Below are 22,353 nucleotides of genomic sequence, written 5' to 3' on the forward strand. Positions count from 1 at the left end.
CAATCCCACTACTGGGCATATACCCAGAGAAAACCATAATTCAAAAGGACACATGCACCCCAATGTTCATTGCTGCGCTATTTACAATAGCCAGGTCGTGGAAGCAACCTAAATGCCCACCGACAGACGAATGGATAAAGAAGATGTGGTACATATATACAATGGAATATTACTCAGCCATAAAAAGGAACGAAATTGGGTCATTTGTAGAGACATGGATGAATCTAAAGACTGTCATACAGAGTGAAGTAAGTCAGAATGAGAAAAATAAATATTGTATATTAACGCATATATGTGGAACCTAGAAAAATGGTACAGATGAACCGGTTTGCAGGGCAGAGATAGAGACACAGATGTAGAGAACAAACGTATGGAGAGCAAGGGGGGAAAGCAGTGGCGGGTGCGGGTGGGGGTGTGATGAATTGGGAGATTGGGATTGACATGTATACACTGATGTGTATAAAATGGATGACTAATAAGAACCTGCTGTATAAAAAGTAAATTAAATTAAATTAAAAAAAAACAGAAAGTAATTAACCAAAGCCTACACTTCCAAATCCTCCATATCATTTTTTTCTTAAAAAAAAAAAAAAAGGGCTTCCCTGGTGGCACAGTGGTTGAGAGCCTGCCTGCCGATGCAGGGGACATGGGTTCGTGCCCCGGTCCAGGAAGATCCCACATGCTGCAGAGCGGCTAGGCCCATGAGCCATGGCCGTTGAGCCTGCGAGTCCGGAGCCTGTGCTCCGCAACGGGAGAGGCCACAACAGTGAGAGGCCCACATACTGCAAAAAAAAATATATATATATATATATAGAGAGAGAGAGAGAGAAAGACAGAGACAGAGAGACAGAGAGAGAGAGACAGAGAGACAGAGAGAGAGAGACAGAGAGAGAGAGAATTCAGATTGTCACATAGAAGCACTTGTTCCTTAAAATGCCATCAGCCCAGCCTGGGTGGGCACACAGCTCCAATCCTTTACATCCATAGCCAGATGCCAAGAGGATCCTAGAAACACTGCTATGTCTCTTACTGGGGTTTATAAAAACTTGGGAGGGGCCTGATAAGAAAGCTTAACTGATTTCTAGAAGAGCCAATGAGTAAAGATTCTCACTGCGTCCCTGATTGTCCCATGCAGTTAGCAATAAAAGGAGGCTTATGGAGTATCAGGATGTTGGAGACGCAGACTGCTGCTCCCCTGAGAGGCGCCTCCACTAAAGCAAGTCTGTATTGACTTGGTCTCTGGCTAAGCCAGACACTTGGAGGATTTCCGTTTCACCTGCCTGAGCTGTTACCACACAGGCCTTGCCGAAGCTGTGGAGTCCTGTCCACTCTACAGGGTGAACCGCTTTGGGAACCAAACGATAAGGATGGCAGCGCCTCACCAGATCCTACAGGATAGCAGAGGGGGGAGCAGAAGGGGGTGGCAATGGCAGGAGGGAACACAGGAGAGTGGAATCAGAGAAGTAGGTCCACTGTCCTATCCACGTTGAGAGGGTAAAAACCCTCAGCAGTGCACACACTAGGAATGAAGTGGATTCTTGTTTTTACAAGGAAATTGTTAGTCCAGCCAGTGCAGGGTAGTGGTTACAAACTGTAGCATCAGGCGGATCCGAGTTCAAATGTTCCCTCCATCACTTACTGGAAATAGGATCTTGGGCAACTTATGTGACTCCCTAAGCCTTGGTGCTCTCACTTATGATGCTGTGTGATTGTGGCACCTGTTCCACAGGGTTGTGAGCCTAACTGTGTGCATGTAACGCAATCAGCATGGTGCCCTCAGTGCTTATGCATTATTTTTATAAGGCAAGTTTTGACCAAACCATTTCACCCATAGACATTCCTACCCCTTTGGGCACTTGACCTCTCTCCTCTTTCTACATCTCCTCATACTTTAGATTCAGGGGGCAACGGAGAGGAATTCTGTCACAGTCAGAGGTTACAAACTGACTAGGGGCTAGCGACAAAGAGGAGATCATGATTTCATCAGAGGGTTACGATTTTTATTTGCACTGAGTAGTAAATGTAACCATGACCATCAATTTAACTGGGCAGCAGCTTCTAGAGCCTTCCTCCCCATCCGCCAGAGTAGACTGTACCTTTCTTAATGTTTTGTAAAGCTGTAAGTGAAGCAGGAGTGTCCTGAGTGTATGTTGAACAAATTGGGATGAGAAAGCACTGGTGGGTTTTGTAGTAGTCATTCCTGGAGTGTTGGTTTTCCTTCTCAGTAAACACTGCTATGGAAACCATCATTTGAGAGATGTTACCCATCATCAGCCCTGACTGACGTGGGGCTGGACAGACTTCCCAGAGCTTCTGCAGAAAGGATCTGTATCCTCAGGGTCATTGTGCTGCCCCAGGACCAACCTGAGCTCCACAAGTGTACAAAAGAGAGTTCATAGGGACTTCCCTGGCGGTCCAGTGGTTAAGACTCGGTGCTTCCATTGCAAAGGGCAAGGGTTCGATCCCTGGTCAGGGAACCAAGATCCCGCATGCCACACGGCACAGCCAAAAAAAAAAAAGAAACAAAAACAAAAGAGAGTTCGTACGCGGTAAACTGAAACTAGCTCTCCTGTACTCCTTCGGTACCACCAGTCATCTTAACCGTGCCCGTTTTCCTCTCCAGAGCTTGTTTGTTGCCTTATGGGACCCTCACCCTTGGTGTCAGAGGTCTCTCAGCTGTGAGCACCTACAGTAAAATGATAAGCTTATCTTTTCTCAATACAGATCCAATCGTTCAACAAGAAGGTCCAATGTGGGCAAGTGACACCAAGCTGAAGAGGCCAACTCGAGAGAGAAGAAACTTGGTCCCATCCTCACAGCTAATAACGGTGATGGAGAATACCCCCGAGAAAGCCAAAAAAAAAGGCCTGAGTGCTCTCTCCCAGAAGGAACCACACCCAGCCCTATCCCAGGCCTTCCAAGGAACGAACAGTCCTCAAGAGTTGACCGAGTCCTTGGGGCCACCACGCATAGCTACCACCTTGGAAGGGCCAAGAAGAATGATGTTTCGGTTCAGAGATGAAGATTTTTATTCCGTTTTATCTTCAAACTCTGGAGAAGAAAATGATGACACTGAAGAGGAAACCCATGTAGAGGAAGAACTTTTGCTGGCTGGTATGCACCCGCTCCGTTCTCCTTCCAGTCATAAGAGAAGTAGATTTCTTGGGACATTGGCCACTCAGGCCAAAAATAAAAGTTTTGAAGAAAATCCTGCAAATTGCAGAGCGAATTCTGTAAGAAGTGAGTCCAGTCATGGCTCATTACGAATTAGCAGTGCAATGCAGCTAGTGACAGGGCAGCCTTCCACCTGGCAAGGGATATTCCAAGACCCTGGGCGGCCTGATGGGGGGTCTGCTAACGAGAAAGACAGCAGTGACAGTGAAAATGAGAAGACCTTTCATTCGTGGGACACCAAATCCAAAAGCAGTCTGGAGGATGACCTTAATGCTGAAAATGTATTTCGTGATGTTACTTCTATGGAAGACAGGCCCGGAACCCATGATTATGAAAGAGACTGGCAGGCCCATTTAAGTGATTCTAATAATCCTGTTGGCTGTTTTCTTGCTGGTAGACCAACAGCTCCAAGATCATCAATGAATTCATCCTATAACACCCCAGGATCATTCATGCATTCTGCTCTGAGAGACGATACTCCAATAGACCTGTCCACATCATCTACCTTAGCTCCCAGTTCAGACTCGGAGGGAAGCTCCAGGTTTAATGTTCGTCAACCACTGTCCCCCATTAGAAACAGGAATCTATTTGCCAGTGCTGAAAACCACAGTTATTTTCCTGTAAACAGTGTGCATGAATTTGATGTCAGGGGAGCAGAACATATTACTTTAACAAGCCAATCTCAGGAGGCTCCATTACATACAGAAGATCTCTTACTAAATCCTCAAAGCAGCTTGTCCTTGGTGGAGTCTTCCAGCTCTTCTCCATCAGAAATGAATTTACAAGGCCACTTGCATGTGCCCAGGTCCCTGCAAGAAAATATACCTTTTAATTTCTTTGCAGTGTCTGAGTTCCCAAATCAAAATGACAATGGGAGCAGAATGGAGGTCCCTGGCGTCACCGATGAAAAGGAAGCCACTAAAATAAAGGCAGACCCTGAGAAACTCAAGAAATTACAAGAAAGGTGAGGAATTTTCATAATTATATGAATATACATATATATTTCTAAATTCTGTTTCTCTAACACGAAAATAAGCAGTGCTTTCCTTAAAGGGTCATGGGGATTCTAAGTCAAGGGAGGCCCTTCCTTGACATTTTAATGATTTCTTCTTTCAAGAAAATTGTCTAGTTTGTTGCTTTTAAAATATATGTCTCTACAAAGAAACGTTCGGTGTTCCAGCCCAATTTCTTCAGTATTCCCAAAGTGTTTTTTTCCTTGAATACCATAACTTTAAGAAAGGCAAGCAACTATACTCCAATAAAAAATAAATAAAATTTTTAGAAACAAAGAAAATAAAAGGCAAGTTTGCCAAATATAAGGGTTTTGGGGTTTGCTTGTTTGTTTTTGGCCGCACCTTGCAGCTTACAGTTTGTTAGTTCCCCGACCAGGGATCGAACCCGTGCCCCCTGCAGTGGAAGCATGGAGTCTTAACCACTGAACCGCCAGGGAAGTCCCAAGGGTTTCTGACTTCTACATAGGGCTTCCCTTTCCCCCTAGCGATTAGGAACCAAGATTTTTTTATGAAATGGTTGTTATCTCCCCAGAGAAGGAGCCATTCAGCACTTGGAAGTTCACCAGCTCTCCCCCATGAGCTCTGCGCAAATCCAACCAACAGTTCTAGAATTTGAACCTTCCAAACTAAAAGGCCGGTCTCCAACAGTTGCCATAGCTACCTCAGTTCTCTGAAGGGCCACGCTGGGGTGACCACTGCTTCCATTTTATGTGCTGCTTCTCATGCACAAGAAAGAAAGAAAGAAGATCTTTTTTGAATCGCTCTTTTCTTTGATCTCTCCTTTCTTGTGAGATGATTTTGGGATATTTCACAACTATGAAATGCAATACTTTTTAAAGCTGTCGTTAAACACCATGTCGGGATTTGACCATTTAATTTATGATAGGTGTTGCCCTGCCCTGATATTGGCTTACTGATCTGGAAAGTGATTCTTTGAATGCGAGCCCTCTTTTTTGTGTTAGCATGGCTCACTGGGTCATTAATTATCCCATTGATATTCATCTGTAAGTGGGAAAATTCCATGGCAATGAATCTGAATGCAAAAAGGAGGAAAAGATACGACTTAGAATGCTGCCACACTCCTGTCTATCATTCGACTGCAGGAATGAAGTAATTTCCTTGTTAGCAGCACTTTTTTTTTTTCCATATCAAACAAACTACCAAAAGACAGACCCAGAGTTAAGGGCCAAAAGGTCTCAGCACCCATCCATCCTCACCTACCCAAAAATACTCTTCAAACCCACTTGGCAGGGGTCTGGACCTCCACCATCCCAAAGCAGTGCCTTCGGGCTAAAAATGACTTCTTTTAAAAATGCACCCACTTCTAGGTATAGTAATGCATTAAACAGCTACTATTTGTGTACTTCGTTTATCAGACACTCTCTTTTTTCTGTATACAATAAACCTTATGCTTTTCTTATTATTTCAAAATTATTCATTTTAGGAAATATTAAAAATATAAACTTAAAAGAAAAATCACCAATAACCCTATAATCCAGAGAAAAACACTGTGAAAAACTCTTTCCAGTCTTTTATCTTTGCATATAAATGCAATTTTTAGTAAACATTGGTTCATATTTTATAATATGCCTTATTTTAAGATTTCAAGCCCATTTCTCAATGCCACTTACACTCTTTAAAAGGTTCGCTTGAGGGCTTCCCTGGTGGCGCAGTGGTTGAGAGTCTGCCTGCTGATGCAGGGGACACAGGTTCATGTCCCGGTCCGGGAAGATCCCACATGCCGCGGAGCGGCTGGGCCCGTGAGCCATGGCCGCTGAGCCTGCTGGTTCGGAGCCTGTGCTCCGCAACGGGAGAGGCCACAACAGTGAGAGGCCCGCGTACTGCAAAATAAAGAAAAGAAGAAAAAAAAAGTTCACTTGATTAGTTAGCTTGATACATACAGATAAGCATATAACATACGCACACTCTAGAGAATCAGAAGCAGAACAAAACTTGTGCATCCCTGTGCCCACCTTCCAGCAAACGGAACATCACTGGAGCTTGGGAGCCCCTCACTCACTGTATCTCCTCATCTCCCTCCTTCATCTCCTCCCTCCCAACCCCCTAAACCCTCTGGAAATCATTCTTGCATTGCAATCATCATTCCTTTGCTTTTTAGTTTCTTGTTGGAAGTTTTTTTGCTTCATGGCTTCACCATATGAGCATATGTGTTCCTAAACAACACATTGTATATATTTTTGAATTCTGTAGAAATGTTCCTATTATTTTTGAACTCCCTAGAAATGGAATATCTGTTCTCCCGTGACCTGCTTCTTCCCCTACATCGTTAGCCAGGTGCATCCTGGTTGGTATTCTGGGGCTTTAATGCATTTGCTTTCACCACTACAGACAATTTCGCCATTCTCCTGTCGATGGACATTTGGGTCCTTTACTGTTTTCTGTACACAGTGCTACATGAACATTCTTGTAAACGTCTCCTGGTGCACATGGGAACAGTTCTCTAGGATATTTATGCAGGAGCGGACTTGTTGGACTGGTGGGTAGCACGGCTTCCACCACAAGTAATGCCAATGTACTGTCTCAACAGTGATGTATACTGTTGTCCATCCTTGTCAGCACTTGTACTGATTGGCTTTACAAATTGTCACCAGTCGCACGGGAGTAAAATGATACCGTGGCTTTAATTTACATTTTCATGACTGTTAGTAAGGTTAGGTGTTCTGTTGGCTCTTTTTAAATTTTTTTTGGCCACGTTGTGTGGCATGCGCCATCTTAGTTCCCTGATCAGGGATTGAACCTGTGGCCCCTGCATTGGGAGCAGGAAGTCTTAACCACTGGACCACAAGGGAAGTCCCTGTTGGCTCTTTTAAATGTTAAATGACCCATTTCTATTTCTTCTTCTATAAAATGCTTATCTATGTCTTCTGCCCATTTTTCTTTTAGAATATATATATATTTTAAATCCTTTATATAGTCTGGCTATTAATCTGATTCTTTGACACTTGTGTGTTGGAAATATCTTTTCTCAATTTGTAGTTTGTCTCTCCTCTTTCCTGATGTTTTTTAATGAAAATAAATTCTTAATTTTAATGTAGCCAACTGTATCCATCTTCTTTACAGATTGTGATTTGTACCTTGTTGTCTTAAGAAATCCTTTGCTAACCTGGGGTCATTATGACATTCTTCCTATTTTCTTCCAAAATCTCTACAGTTTTCCTGTGCACGTTTAGGACTTCATGTGAAATGAATTTTGGACTTAAGTGTGATATTTAATTTGTGGTGTGAGGTATGCATTGTGAATACCAATGTGTCCCAGGATCTTTCCCCTGCAGAGCCACATCTGTCACATAACATAACTATAAATATATAAGTCTGTCTCAGGGCTCTCTGTTCTGTCTGTTCTGTTTTTTTGGTTGTTTTTCCCTAAGGCACACCATCTCAATGACTGAAGATTTATAAGTTTATAAGTGCAAAAGCCTCCCTCCCCATTTTGTTCCTTAAGAGTCCTTGACTATATACATTTAAAAATCAGCTTTTGGGGATGTTCATTGGAATTGCATTGAATCTATAGATTATTTGACATCTTGGAGACATCGAGTCTTTCTTTGGTAAACATGGCATATCTCTTCTTTTATTTGTGCCCACCATGAGATGGTATAATTCTGTTCATTTTCATTGAACGTCCCTTTCTTGGGAAGAAAACTCTTTTAAGACACTGAGCATACACTCCCATATCCAAAGTAATGTCCATTTCTTCCTCTCCTTTGATATTAGTCTTTAGCCAGTTTTGCTTTCCTTGACCAGAGAGTCCCTAGGCCCATGAGGATTCTGAAGAACAAACAATTAGCCTCAGATTCCTCAGAAGCCTCCCTGCAGAAACATCAACCAGCTATTGACTCACCATTTATGAGACACAAATATGTCTGCTTACATCTTCATTAATTCCACCTTCAACACATTCCAGCAGCTTACATTCTGGAATGTTGGCACAGCTTATTGGCAAGGGTTGAGTTACTGGTGAGTTCACGTCCAAGTTCACTGGTTCATCACTCATCCCAACCAACATCTACCGAGTGGTCTCCACATGCCAATACTTGACCAGACTCCAGATGCACTTTGTTGTCTGCACAACAGGTTCATTCTCATCACCCCCTCCAGGCCGCTCCACGCCCCTGTAAGTGGGTAGCAGTAGTCGGATCATCGTGGCTTTACCCATGAGGAAACAGAGACCTGGAAAGCTCAAGCACCTTGTCCAAAGTCATCAAACCCACAAGTTTTAGAAGCAAACCTCAAAGGCAGGCCCTGGCGGGTGCGGGGAGAAGAGCTCCTAGCCTCTGGCTCAGTTTCCCTCTGGAGCTCTTGCCCAACCTTTGGATGTGTGATAGGAGCGCTGCTGCTCCTGGTTAGCTCACACGGATCAATAACTGCAAAGGAGCCTGACTTAAGAATCGTGACGCTAGGGACTTCCCTGATGGTCCAGCGGTTTAGACTCTGCGCTTCCACTACAGGGGGGACGGGCTTCGATCCCTGGTGAGGGAATTAAGATCCCACATGCTGCGGGGTGCGGCCTAAAAAAAAGGAAATTAAAAAAATTTTTAAATACCTCTACCACCTGCCTGCTGCGGCCTAAAAAGAAAAGAAAAGAGAAAGAATCCCTGACCCTGTTATCAGTAACCATCATGCCGGGAAGAATCTTCAGCAGGGTCAGAGGGAGCAGTGGGTTAGCCCCCAGGAAGGCATGGGGGCGGGGGAGCGGGGGGGCTGGCTCCCTTTTCCTCCCCGCCCCACCCTACGCTCTGGGAACTGGTATTTGCGGAAACTGCAAACGTGTAGACTCCTAGTGACGAGGGCTTGTTTTCCACTTAGTCTCCTGGAGGAGGACTCTGAGGATGAGGGAGACTTGTGTCGCATCTGTCAGATAGCCGGGGGTTCCCCCGCCAATCCCCTCGTGGAGCCGTGCGGCTGCGTGGGAAGCCTGCGGTCTGTCCATCCGGAGTGCCTGAAAACATGGCTGAAAGTGAAAATAACATCAGGTAGGTGGGAAAGGCGGAAGGACACACGTGCCGAATGCTTAACACGAGGCGCCGCCCTGTGGGACTCGCAGCCTTGACGACAGCTCACGGCAGCAGTCGCTCGGGGGGAACGGGGCCCTTGCTCACAGCCCCCGAAGGACAGGGGCAGGACTAAGCTGCCTTCAAATTATGGGAGGGAAATGAGTTTTGTTTTGTTTTGTTTTGAAGGCTGAGGGAAGAATCCTGGAACGTGCTGTCGAATTTTACCCCTGCTCGAGGCCTGAGCAGAGATGCTAAGATTGCCTCCCAGGAGGAAGGAAACTAGAATTGGGGCTATGGCTGGGTCTCAGCAAACACACAGCGGCCACGGCAGCTGGTAGACAGACCAGTTCTGCTTCCTTTTACTTGGGGAGAGGGGTTGGGGTAGCACCTAGGAGCTGAGCCCAGCTGCCCTTTTGCGGCAACGAAAAGAGCAGTGATCTAATTTTTCTGCCGCCATATTAGATAAAGAGAGTCCCATTGTGCTCATTTTGTCAGCTCTGTCTTTAACAGATCTTGTAACTGGGTGTGAAACCCCGTTCTCAACTCCCGAGGGAGGTTATAACCTAAATACAGCCATGTCAGTAGGTCGGCTGTAGTTTCCCTGGCAGAGAACAGATTTCTTCAAAACATTTAGGAACAAGAGCAACTTGAATAACAACAACAAAAAAAATAGGACGCCAGGGCTTCCCTGGGGGCGCAGTGGTTGAGAGTCCGCCTGCCGATGCAGGGGACACGGGTTCGTGCCCCGGTCCGGGAAGATCCCACATGCCGCGGAGCGGCTGGACCCGTGAGCCATGGCCGCTGAGCCTGCGCGTCCGGAGCCTGTGCTCCGCAACGGGAGAGGCCACAGCAGTAAGAGGCCCGCGTACCGCAAAAAAAAAAAAAAAAAAAAAAATAGGACGCCAATGCAAAGAACACTTCGCTTCAAAAAGACCTAAGGCTTTTAGACTCCCCTTTCTGAAAACTTTTTACCCCAGAGCCAGATGCTGTTTCGCTTCTCCTCCATGTTCTCCTCCTTGGTTATCATTGTGCCAGACAGCCCAGGAGACCTAGAACTTGACCCTGTCCCCGTGGCGTGTCACCACGCCCCCTCAGCAAGCACAGCACACCATTTAATCAGGCAACGAACACACAGGATGATCCCGTTAACTGTCTCCTCCCTGAGGCCCTTTCTCCACGTCTGCAGGAGAAATGTAGGAGCGCCCACTGCCCGAGCTACTTAAATGCATCTCCACACAGTGAGCAGGGTACCCAGCCCTTCAGAGAGAAAAGAACAAGTGGATCTCAGCCGCTAATGACTATGCTGTGCGATGCTTTATCTTACGAGAAATTGGGGCTAATTAAACATCTAGCACAGAAAAAATTCCTCATGAGATGTGTGATGAAAGTACTGCTAAATGCTTGTAAATGCTAATGCTGGTCTGGGTGTGATCTGGCAGGATTAGATTGGAGGACACATGGGACCTTCCGTAGCCTTAAGTGTTATAGAATGATGCTTTAAAAAAAAAAATCAAGTCAACAAAATGCAGATAAGGGATCGCTGTTCATCCCTGTCTTTTGAAATTCTCTATTATTTACTACTTCTTTGTATCCCCAGTGGGGAAAAATAGAACCGGGGTATAAAACCCTATCTTTACCAAATAAATTAAAGTAACTGATTAGTCCTCTGTTTTCTTTTTTTTTTTTTTTTTTTGGCTGCACCTCTTGGCTTGTGGAATCTTAATTCCCAACCAGGGATTGAACCCGGGGCCCCCTGCAGTGGAAGTGCAGAGTCCTAACCACTGGGCCGCCAAGGAATTCCCAGTCCTCTGTTTTCTAATGCATAATAAACACTAGTACATCATTAGCCAAAATGCAGCACCTACGCCAGGGGGAAAGGGCATATGGCAACACGCTTGCTTAGACATAACAGCCACAGATCTGCATCTTCCACTTTTGCACTGGGGAACAGGATAAGCGGAGGAAAAAGTGCTGATCTAGAATTCACGTTAAAAAAAAACAACAAACCAGCAACAAAGGAAGCCTTCTCCTGTTTCTTTTCCCAAATGAGGCTGACAGGCTCAAGCATTGGCCCCAGATACTGCCATGCCAGTGCCCACACATGGCCCCAGGGTCCCTCACTCTTCTCAGGTGGCAAGTCACCTGGGCAGGAGTAAAGACAGATTTTTAAGCCACAGATCGAGGATAGCTTCTGCCACCAATTCGGTCCTTACTAATTTATTTGCTTGGACCAGTGTTAGATCTGCCCGGAAAAACAACAGTAACATAGACATAATATTCACTCTTCTGGCAAACACTTGTGTTACCGACTCTCAGCCTCCATGTAGTAATTCTAATTTTATGAACCAATATGTTTATATTTAAACAGAAAGCAAGACCTGTTATTTAAAACAGGTGAAATTCCTGGGAATTTCACTCACGGGAAGCTTGCATCATAATGAAAATGATGACAAAGGAAATTTTTTGGATCTCAGGTTCAAGGTCATTTTCTACCTTGAGGCTGAAGAAAAAGAAAACTGACTGACTTTAAAAAAGAAGGCCACTGAAACGCAGCATTCCTCACACACACACAAATTCGCTCGCAAAATGTCCACACCAAAAGGGTTACGTGTAACAAAATTCTTTCATTTAAGGAGCAGATCTTGGCGCCGTGAAGACCTGTGAGATGTGTAAACAAAGCCTGCTGGTCGACCTGGATGATTTTAACGTGGCCGAGTTCTACCAGAAGCACCAGCAGTCCCGGGTAAGAGCTGCTCACACCCGCTCTGGGTCCACAGGCTAGAGTCGGGTAGAGGCACAAGGGAGGAAGAAACTTTCCCTGATACAAGGAGCGTAGAAGCCCTGTGCAGGGGGTGAGTCTGGGAGTCTCCTAATTTAGCTCGCTTCTCTGAGAAGGTCTGTTACTAAACTGGACCACTGGAGGGTTGGAAGACTTGGTTGCTTGGTTGCTGAGGTCCCACTGCTGTCAGGGACGAAGTAGGAAGCTACAGTAGCTGACTGGACACACGGAAATAGGAATAGTCTGGCAAGCTTCATGCCCAAATTTGCTGAAATAATTTAATAACAAGAGAAAAAAATTAGGGTCTTGGAGGAAATAGTCTCCAATTTATATATCAAGTAACTCTGGGGTAACAAGGGACTGCTTTGCTCAAGGTTTAAAACCATGTAGGAAGCACCTACTGTGTGCTTTTTTTTTTTTTTTGGCTGTGCTGCTCGGCTTGTGAGATCTTAGTTCCCCGACCAGGGACTGAACTCAGGTCCTTAGCAGCGAAAGCACTGAGTCCTCGCCACTGGACCACCAGGGAATTCCCCTACTGGTTAAAAAGGTGCTTTTTAACACCTCGTGAATTAATTCTCCTGGGGCATTTGGATTGAAGTTCTAATACTGTGAAAGAGTTAACCTTAGGTGGGAAGGTGACTTATGCCCAGGATAATAGTTCACTGCCCAATTCTCAGGCAAACAATCTTCTATTTAGAGCTGTACTGCCCGAGATAGAAGCCACAAGCCACAGGTAGCTCACGAACAAGTGGTTACTTCCCGCTGAGATGTGCTGTGTTATACACCAAAGTTCAAAGGCTCAGTATAAAAAAAAAAGAGTAAAATATCACATAAATAATTTTATATTAATTATGTGTTGAAATGATAACATTTAAAATATACTGGGTTAAATAAAATATATTACTGAAATTAATTTGACCAGTTTCTTTTTACTACTTTAATGTGGCTTCTAGAAATTTTCAGGTTACATGTATGGCTTGCATTGGTGGCTCAGACTGTATTTCTACTGGGTGGTGGTGCTGATCTGGAAGATGCCTTGAACCACATAAGCAGTCAGTAGATATTTTATCAAAAGAAGAGAGCCCATCATTACCATTAAAATTCAAGACTGACCTCCCTCCTCACACAATTAGGAAAAACATGATTAATAATCACGACTGTAAAGCACATAATTTAAAAACTATAAAATCATTGTTAGCAACTAAAATGTCACTCTTCAGAGGAGTCACTTTGGCTTTCAGATCATTAGCCTGTCTGTATCCAGACCTTTTTTTGCAAAAAGCACAGCTGAGTCAAAATGGTGCCCGTGAGTGTGGGCAATCCTGTAACTACCTTTTTAAAATCCTAAGGTTGCTAGACAAGAAAGGAAGAAAGGATGAAAGGAAGGAAGGAAAGGGAGGGAAGGAGAGAGAGAGAGAGAAAGAAGGGAAGGAGAGAAGGAAGAAAAGAATGGAGATTTGAGCAGCACAACCAATAAGTGTGATATAATGGACATAACGCCACCCCAGCCTTGAAGACTGGGCGTCAGGAAGTTGAGGGGAGGGAGGCGGAGAGAAAGGAAGAAAAAAGAAGTTTCCTGAGAAAACAATTCAGTATTTTGAGTCCCTACATTTTGAGGCCTGAGGGTCTCAAATCACTCCGTCGTAACGCCCAGGCACTGAGATCTGAGATGAGAAACAGAAGCGACTCACATTCTTGGACCCTGGGGATGCTGCAGTCAAACAATTGAAAGGAACCAGGCCCTCTGAGTGCCTGAGGTCAGGGTGCCAGCTAGATGCAGACAGCTTCTCTGAGGTCATTTCAAAGAAGAGATTATTGCAGGGAGTGGAGCCTGCGGGACTTCCCGGGAAGGACAAGACCAGGCAAGGCCGGGTTACCCGAATCCCACCAGCATATTCTGCAGGCATCACCACCTCCATGCAGCCCAGGGGAAAGCCTTGTCTAGTAAAGACCCCTGTTGGTCCCAAGCATTTTCACCTCGTTCTCCCTCTGCGAAGCTGCTGCCACCACCACATACTGCTGGCTCACCAGTGGCACTTGTAGAACTGGCTCTCTAACACCAGCTTTTTCCAGTTGCACAAAAATGTGTGCATGCGTGCAGCCCGAGGCAGCCCACCCCGCCAAAAAGCACACCAACTCTGACTAAGATGTGAACCTAAATCCTATTCCCTTCCCCAGAATGGCCCTGTGACCTTGAGGAAACTACACCAACTCTGGATATCTCAGTTCTCTCATCTGTAGGAAGTGGGAGATGATAAGTCCTACCCTGAAGGATTGGATGTAGGAAAGGACCCCAGTACATCACCTAAGACAGTGCCTGAGCAGAGAAGATTCTTGGTGAATGAGAACCGTCATATTACAGCCCCAGAGATGCCTGACCTCTTTAGACTCAAGGGAGAAAGCTAAGGGTTCCCGGACCGAGCCAGAATCCATCGCGGAACAAAGCCAACTGGCCCCCACAGGGGTCATACCTGTAACCTCGGCCTCACTGCATCCTACCAGCTGAGAGAATGGGCTATGAGCACATTCTAAAAAGAACCGTGAAAGTAATCGTGTCAGCCAGTGTCTGGGCAGGAAAGAGATGGTGGCACGTGCACAAGGGGCGAGTGATGAGAGCTGAATGAAGGGCCAAAATGTGGATAGTAAAAGCGACGAGGAACGATTAGGCACTCTGGGACCGGCAACTGACCACCCCTAGGCCTGGAGTGACAAGGGGAGGGGGCAGTTATCAGGAGGGCTGTGGCTACAGGAGAGAGTCACCACCAGCCTGCGACCTTCAGTAGGGGAAAGCTGCCATGGCCACACCACTGCCCAGCAGAGAGGGGACGAGGGGAATAACTACCCCAGCCCCTCTCTCTTCTCCCGCCCTCTGGTCTCCAGCTAGGGTCTCCCATTGGCTGAACCCAGTGGGGAGCCAGAGGACAAGGGGGCCTAGTTAACGCAATCCATTGAGACCAGCCAACGATGGGCCACAGAGCAGGGTGGAAAGTGTATCTGGAGGGGAAAATGGAAAATATCCAGCACAGTAATTACACGACATAGAAGCAGAAGAGAGTTCAAATTAGTTTCAGTGAGAACTTGACAGGCTGTCAAAGCCTTTTGAAAATGCCCTTCATTATAATCACAGGAAGAAACGAGATTGACAGACCCACCCTGGTGGGAGAACAAAGGTCCCAAGAACCAATGTGCAATATTTATCTGCTGATGGAAAGCAGTTCGGCTCACACTTTTACAGCAGTTCTGTTCCGATGGCCCGTGGTGAATTCAGTGCTGTCTGTCTGCTAACAGTCTGAGTTAAACTTGAGACACTAGGGAAGTGTGACTTCGACAAGTTCAGAAACTCTCCATGGATGAAGCCCAGAGTAACTGTCATTTAGCACAAAGATAACGAGGATGGAATACAATCTCTGCTCGTCCCCAGGTGGGAGACCCTTGACCCTTGGAGGCTGATGTGCACACCTGTGCTTCTGAGGTCCAGGCCCTTCTTCCGACTCCCAAACCCTGGCTCCTCTGGGCCCTCTAAGCCAACCCTCAACGCCGTTCACTCCTTGGCAAATGGGTTCCCTTCCTGAGAAGTGGGGTAGCTGATGCCAAACGCAGACATGTACCCAGAGAGGGTCAAAACCAGAAGAGGCTTAGAACTGGTTTCCGCTCAGACTGGCCTGCACTTAACCTCAACTCACTAACTAGCAAACTAACTCACTAACTTATTTTCTTGTGCATTTTTCACATTTAGATTTCTTTTGGTTTTCCTTAGTTATAAAAATCACAAACACACAAAAGTCTCCCATAATTGAAATTAACATTTAGCTGCATCTTTTTTTTTTTTTTTTTCTATTAAAATACTGATGCCTAGGCTCAGCCCTGGAGATTCTGATTTAATTAGTCTGGGATGGGACCCGGGGTCAATTTTTTTTTTTTTTTTAAGTGTGGAAAAATACACATAACACAGAAGTTTAACTCATTAACTTTTTTTTTTTTTTTTGCGGTACACAGGCCTCTCACCACTGTGGCCTCTCCCGCTGCGGAGCACAGGCTCCGGACGCGCAGGCCCAGCGGCCATGGCCCACGGGCCCAGCCGCCCCGCGGCACGCGGGATCCCCCCGGACCGGGGCACGAACCCGCGTCCCCTGCATCAGCAGGCGGACTGTCAACCACTGCGCCACCAGGGAAGCCCAAACTTTTAAGACACATGTTGAGTGCCTGCTGTATGCCAGATACTGTGCTGGGAGATACAGCGGTGCCCACGGTCAACACAGTCACTGCCGTATAGTGGGGAAGTGGACCAGCAGGCAGGGACCCCGGTGTGGGAGGATCAGAGCAGGGGGTAGACGAGCAGCTGTGGACACAGCGCAGAGAGGCCTGACCTGCTCTCAGGACCAGAGAGACCCTCCCCACAGAGGAGCCTTTTAAGACCGAAGAGGAAAAAGAGGGAGCCCCCCACGACAGAGGCTCTTGAGGGCAAAACCCTCTACTCACGTGGGAGACAGACACCTCCCTCAGCCTCTGACCACAGGCGGTGGACACACCCAGCAGGTGCCCAGTCCGCACCCTAAGTGGCCTCTGAGGTGCGCGTGGGCTCGGGTTAGTGTATGTTTTCCGGGTTTGGTTCATTGCTGCCCGTGGCCTCTAACACTGAAATCCGATTATCCCTCCCTCTCTCAGACTCTGAGCGGTTCTCTTGGGCCCTGTAGGGTCAAGGCTTGTTACCAGACTTGGAGCAGCTAGATTAGGAGCTCCTATAGGCCTGGAGAGCGGCCCCCTGAGGCTAAAGCAGCTGGAGTGGGGGGGTGCCCAGGACCTGGACTAAGCACCTTGGGCTACGGGCATTTCGTGGTCCAGCCACTGGCTGGCAGCAGTTCACCCCCGCCCTAACTCAGAGATGCCTGAGGGCTCCCCCGGTGGCGCAGTGGTTGAGCGTCTGCCTGCCGATGCAGGGGACGTGGGTTCGTGCCCCGGTCCGGGAAGATCCCACGTGCCGCGGAGCGGCTGGGCCCGTGAGCCATGGCCGCTGAGCCTGCGCATCCGGAGCCTGTGCTCCACAACGGGAGAGGCCACAACAGGGAGAGGCCCGCGTACCGCAAAAAAAAAAAAAAAAAGATGCCTGAAAATTAAGCCCAGCAGGCGTTCCACACCCACCGCCCACCTCCCAGCAGTGCTGCCCGCCAAGCAACCCCACATCTTCCCATGTGCTCTTTAACCTGGATGTGGGACTCATGCTTGACTGACTGGTTGGTTGATTGGTTTCTGAGTGGAAGGAAGAACTCCAGGATGACAGCAGGTAGAGCTCCAAGGAACATTCCAGGTTGCAAAATGGACCAGGAGAAAACAGGTTTAAGAAAAGTTTAGGCCATAGATTGTACATTCAAATGCCACAGAGGCCAGGCAGATAAACAAATGATCAGAATCTCCCAGGTGGCATCAGCTGGGAGTGGTGGCCATTGTGACAAAATTGCAAATACTCTCTCCAACGGAAGAAGTTCATGTCTGTCCTTTCCTTCCTTCCTTCCAACCAGAGCACATCCACAGGCCAGATTCAGATTACTGGCTACCAGCTGTTGATCCTTAGTTTAAAGCAGGGGTTCTCAAAGATGGGTGGTCCCCAGACCACGAGCAATAGCATCACCTAGGAATTCATTAGAAATGCACATTCTTGGGCCCCACTCAGACCCACTGAATAAGAATCTGGGGAAAAGGGTGCCCAGCAACTGCATTTTAAAAGGCCTTTTCAGTAATTCTGATACATGTTAAAGTTGGGGCCACTAGAGTCAATAGTCATCACTGGTCCAAAATTATACATTTTTTCCTCATTCTTTCATCTGTGCATATATTTATTGAGCACATACCATGTACCAGGCATGGGCTAGGCACTAGGAGCACATGGGAAGGGCAGGGGCAGGCAAGGCACATGTGGTCCTTGCCCTGAATCCTAGCTTTAGCTCTTGCCTCTTGTTGGATGTTTTCTCGGTTTTGCGAAATACCACATCCACTCGTATTAGCTCATTTTGCCATAATGCCTTGAGAAACAGGCAGAACAGAGGCTACTTCTACCCGTTTATCAATGGAGTCCCTTTGTCCATGCACAGTTAAAAGTCTACCCAACCTCGCAGGGCACGGTGGCCCCAGGCTGCCTATTCTGGGGGCCCAGGCCCCCTGTGTGACGGAGACGTGCCCTTGGCCCTGCCGCACGGGAGGGGCTCAGAGGGCCTCTGGCTGTCATTGCTTAGAAGCACAGGCCTGACTCGCTCTATCCTGGCCTCAGACAGATGTCCTCGGACACACACAGTCACCTAATCACCCTCACTCCTGGGAGCGTCCCGTGAATACATCTGAAGACTTGACAGAACGTTCAGCCAGGCTGTCTGTTTCTTCGAGCGGATTGTGTTGAGAATTTCCACCCGTAGCAAATCTCTTGACTGAAATGAATTTTAACAAAATGAAGGGGCAGGAGAATAGGAAGAAAAACATCTGGCAGGTGGGCTGAGCGCTCCCGAGCCCCCGTCCACTGCTTCACGTGCCTCTCCCTCCCCTGAAAGTCTCCCAACGCCCATCCCCACCTCTGCTGCTGCATGTGGGCAGCAAAGGGTGATGCAACTGGGTTGGGGCGGGGAGGGGAGGGAGCAGCTCCAGTAAATAACGCTCCAAAAACTAGCTCATTCTGCCCTGAGCAAACAAACACCATGGACGGAACTCTTTCTGATAACAAATCCCTCCCACTTGTGGCTCTGAGTATAGAGGACGACTCTGAGCTGACTATGAAATGCCTGCACTGATTGGCTGGCCCGGCCCTTTTGTCCAGCATCACAGGCTCTGCAAAGGGCACACATAAAGGAGCTGGGCCAGTGAGATTTATGGTACCGAGTAACAGGTTCCCTCCCACAGACCAGAGAAGAGACACAATCTGCTGGAAGTGACTTTTCAAATGATCTGCAGAAAACATTAGTGGAGATTTTCCCATCTGCATGCCTCCGGGTCTTATGGAGTCATAAAAAGTAAATGATTTCCCTGAACGCTGTGACAAACCTGATAGTTCCAAGCCATTTTCTAGCTGATTGATTTGCCATTACGCATCGGAGTGCCTGTGAGCAGAAAGGCTTCCTGGTGAAGCGAGCGCTGGGGTGAGGGAGCCATCGGGAGCTCACAGGAGGCCGCCCGCACCAGGAAAAGCGAATGAGGGACAAGGCTTGGTTTGTGGGGAGGAGCTAAACAGTAGGGAGTCTGGGAAGGCTTCCCGGAGGCAGTGGCTCCTGAGAAAGACCGCAAAGGAGGCACCAGCTCTTGGGGAAGATGGGAGGAGGCCATTAACACAGAAAAAAAGTAGCAACAAGCAACCTCCTCTCTGCCTGCTCTAGGCCAAGGTCAGGAGAGAAAGGCTAAAATAGGAGGCAAACCGCTCAGGACTATTGACTAGAGCCTTTAAAGACGGTCTGTAGGGTGGTGGAGGGGTCTCGAGCAGTGACCTTGGGGCCAGCGGTCACCAAGATCTGGAGCTGGCCCCAATGCAGAAGGAAGAGCAAATCGATCTTTGCTCAGCTTGGGCACCTTTTCGGGCAGCTGTTTCGTCCTAGAAGAGGTGTGTTCTGCGCCAGCTTCCTAAGCTGCCCTCGACGGGATGGGAACAGGATGATGGGCCTGTGAAGCACCTCGGGCCACCGAAGAAGGAAGGAGGAGGCACTGAGATGCTCACTGGGTCAAGTCCGAGCTTCGGTTCTCCTGGGAAAATGGTGCCGAGCTTTCCCAAGGGTGATGTCAAGCGCCATGCCCTCCGCAGGGGATTTCACACCCCCAGGGCTTCCTGAGCACCGTCTGGCCCATCCCCGATCCTCCCACCCTGGAGACTGGACATGAGGACAGATGGGGGTATAAAGTGGCAGGCAAGGAGGAGTCATCACTAATCCACGAACTTGTTGAGGGTCGATGCAGGTCCACAGGCTGAGGCTCTGGAGGACAGACGCCCAAAGGAGCCGAGGACAGAGGCACCGTGGTCATCCAGACAGCCAGATCCTCCCTGGGAACCTCCCTGTGCTCTCAGCACCAGTGAGAAAAATACAACGCAACCCACCCACCGAGAAAAAGCAAAAACATTAACAAGTGCGAAATGCTGTGTACAGAGTAAAGACAAATGCTTAGGACTCAGGGGGGGAATGACTAGATCAAATGAGGGTATCATCAGGAAGCCTTCTGCAAGGAGGTGACACTGTGACAGCTGTAGAGGAAGTCGTGCACGCAGCCTTAGATAGGTGGAGAGTGGCAGAGGAGCATATGCACAACAGAAGTACCAAAACAAGCCAAGAGACCACACAAGACAGAGCATGAGCAAAGGCCCTGAGGTTCACAGGGCACGCCCTCTCTGGGGGTCAAATGATCATAGAACAGCCAGGGCGGGTGGGGAGTCGGGAGCCCCTAGGTGAGACCATCATTAAGCCCATTTGTAAAGGGAGAAACGTACAGAACTAAGGCCTGGGGCCCTTTCCCCGGGCAAACGAGGGATCTAGGAAAATCAAGTGCCCCCTCCCACCCCTGTGGCACCTGTGCCCCAGATTCCCCTACAGACAAGTCTGCCTTCCTAAGACACACATCTCTTCGTGTTTACCTCTCTACTCAGAAGCCAGCAGCTACACACATACATATACACAGCATAATGTCCAAACACCTCAGTTCTGCCTAACATGGTCTCCCACCTTACCATCTCCCCGGCCCATGCCAAGATTTTTCAAAAATTCAAAACAAACACCCTCCCCATATACTCCAGCCACACCAGTGAGCAGAGAATTTTGCCCAACATACGCTCTGCCCTCTGTGTGTGTGCCAGCATGCAGTGCCTCTGTCTGAAAGGCCCCGACCGCTCCCCACAGCCACCTACTGAAGTCCCTCCCATCCTTTAAGGACCAAAGATGCCATCCCCCACGTCACACGCAACCAGGCTCTTTCTTCCCCTTCGCATCTCCCTCGTGGCCATTGACACATCCAGCTGCTACCGGAGCCATCTATGAATGAGGCGCTCTCTCCCACATCACAGGAAGGGGTCCCAGCAGGGAGATGAGACCTTTTGCCCTGTGTTCTCCAAACACCCAGCTCAAGGCCGTGGCAGGTAGCTGCTCAGTAAATGTCCACGCGGACTCCCTGGTGGCACAGAGGTTAAGAATCCGCCTGCCAATGCAGGGGACACGGGTTCAAGCCCTGGTCCGGGAAGATCCCATATGCCGCGTGGTAAACGTCCACAGCCTGGGACTAAGCCTGGAGCTTTGTCAAGCATCCCCCACTAGGCAGTAACGGATTCCAGGATGGCTGCACGGCCTCCACCCTGGATTCCGCTTCTGCTCTGTTCTCTGGTCCTCCAGGACAGGGCTTGCCTTGGGGCTCGGGCTCTCGTCCTACTTCTTGTCCCCTCTTGGCCTGGCACCCTCCACCCCATGATGTAGACCACGTATATTTTACAGATGAACTTAAGAGCTTCCTTGTCCACATGCAGGCACAACACGAGCTGATGAATTCAGGCTTATGCCTGGTGCTGCTGCTTCGTCTCTACGAACAGAGGTTTGCAGAACTCATGAGACTCAACCACGGTCAGGATGCAAGAGAGAGGGTGAGTCCGGCCCTGCCTGGGCCATCGGGCAGCAGCCCCACCAGCCTTGCCTCGCCGTTTATTAGATGTGCATCCCCTGAGGTCCTCAAGGTCAGCTGGTGGGATGTGGCACTGTCATCGTTAGGACTAGGACTCAGTGGCTGCTGGGTGTAGGCACAGTGGCCCTCTGGCTGAAAAGTAAGTGACAGTCACGTAATTGTTAAGCAGGAGTCGTAATGAAATGGTCAGGAATGGTCACATAAGCAAGTGCGTGTCTAGGGATATTTGCCCCCCCAGAATAGAGGCCAGCAAGTTTGCGGGGTCTGGGTGTACATTACGTGTGGATGCCCCCTGCCCAAGCAAGGAGGATCCACGAGAAACAGGAACCCTCCCTGCCCCCAGCCGGGGAAGCTGTTTGTTTTGCTTTGGATCCTAGGGTGTGTTATTCCAGCGTCTGTGTGTGTGTGCCAAGAAACGAAGGTGCTGATGGGGTCCCATCTGTCATTAGAGAAGTGACAGTGTAGTTACCAGAAATGATCATCTGCGGCTGCCCTCCTTTAATAAGAGAACCGAGGCCCTCCAGGAGGCCCTGTGGCGTGGAGAGAGAAGCCTAGATCCGCTACTCTACCAAAATGCGGGCAACGGACAGGCCGACCTCTGAAATGTACAAGTACACTTGGCTGTGTCGAGTCAGAACCCTGAGCCCCAAGGGACTGCCCTCCTGGTTAAATGCCTCCCTGTGGCCAGGCCAGGAAAGAGCACTGGCAGCACAGGGGCACCTCCCTTACCTTAAAGCCATGCCAGGCG

General features: G+C 48.2%; 1 protein-coding gene and 1 long non-coding RNA gene across 2 annotated transcripts in view; one reads left to right on the forward strand and one right to left on the reverse strand.

The window, feature by feature from the left end:
- The window catches only part of MARCHF10 (membrane associated ring-CH-type finger 10), an 88,741-nt gene that overhangs the window by 57,353 nt on the left and 9,035 nt on the right, over positions 1 to 22,353 (forward strand). The window contains exons 6-9 of the mRNA XM_049701652.1: positions 2,725 to 4,138; positions 9,015 to 9,181; positions 11,836 to 11,945; positions 21,454 to 21,567. Of these exons, the coding sequence (XP_049557609.1) occupies positions 2,725 to 4,138; positions 9,015 to 9,181; positions 11,836 to 11,945; positions 21,454 to 21,567 (1,805 nt within the window). The remainder of the gene's footprint in view (positions 1 to 2,724; positions 4,139 to 9,014; positions 9,182 to 11,835; positions 11,946 to 21,453; positions 21,568 to 22,353) is intronic.
- Positions 1 to 22,353, reverse strand: part of LOC125962038 (uncharacterized) — a 51,381-nt gene that overhangs the window by 24,003 nt on the left and 5,025 nt on the right. The window contains exons 2-3 of the long non-coding RNA XR_007473331.1: positions 5,819 to 9,159; positions 3,878 to 3,983 (exon numbers count right to left, since the gene is read on the reverse strand). This is a non-coding gene — a long non-coding RNA (uncharacterized LOC125962038). The remainder of the gene's footprint in view (positions 1 to 3,877; positions 3,984 to 5,818; positions 9,160 to 22,353) is intronic.

Source organism: Orcinus orca, chromosome 19 (genome assembly GCF_937001465.1).
Source record: "Orcinus orca chromosome 19, mOrcOrc1.1, whole genome shotgun sequence".
NCBI classification, from domain to species: Eukaryota; Metazoa; Chordata; class Mammalia; order Artiodactyla; family Delphinidae; genus Orcinus; species Orcinus orca.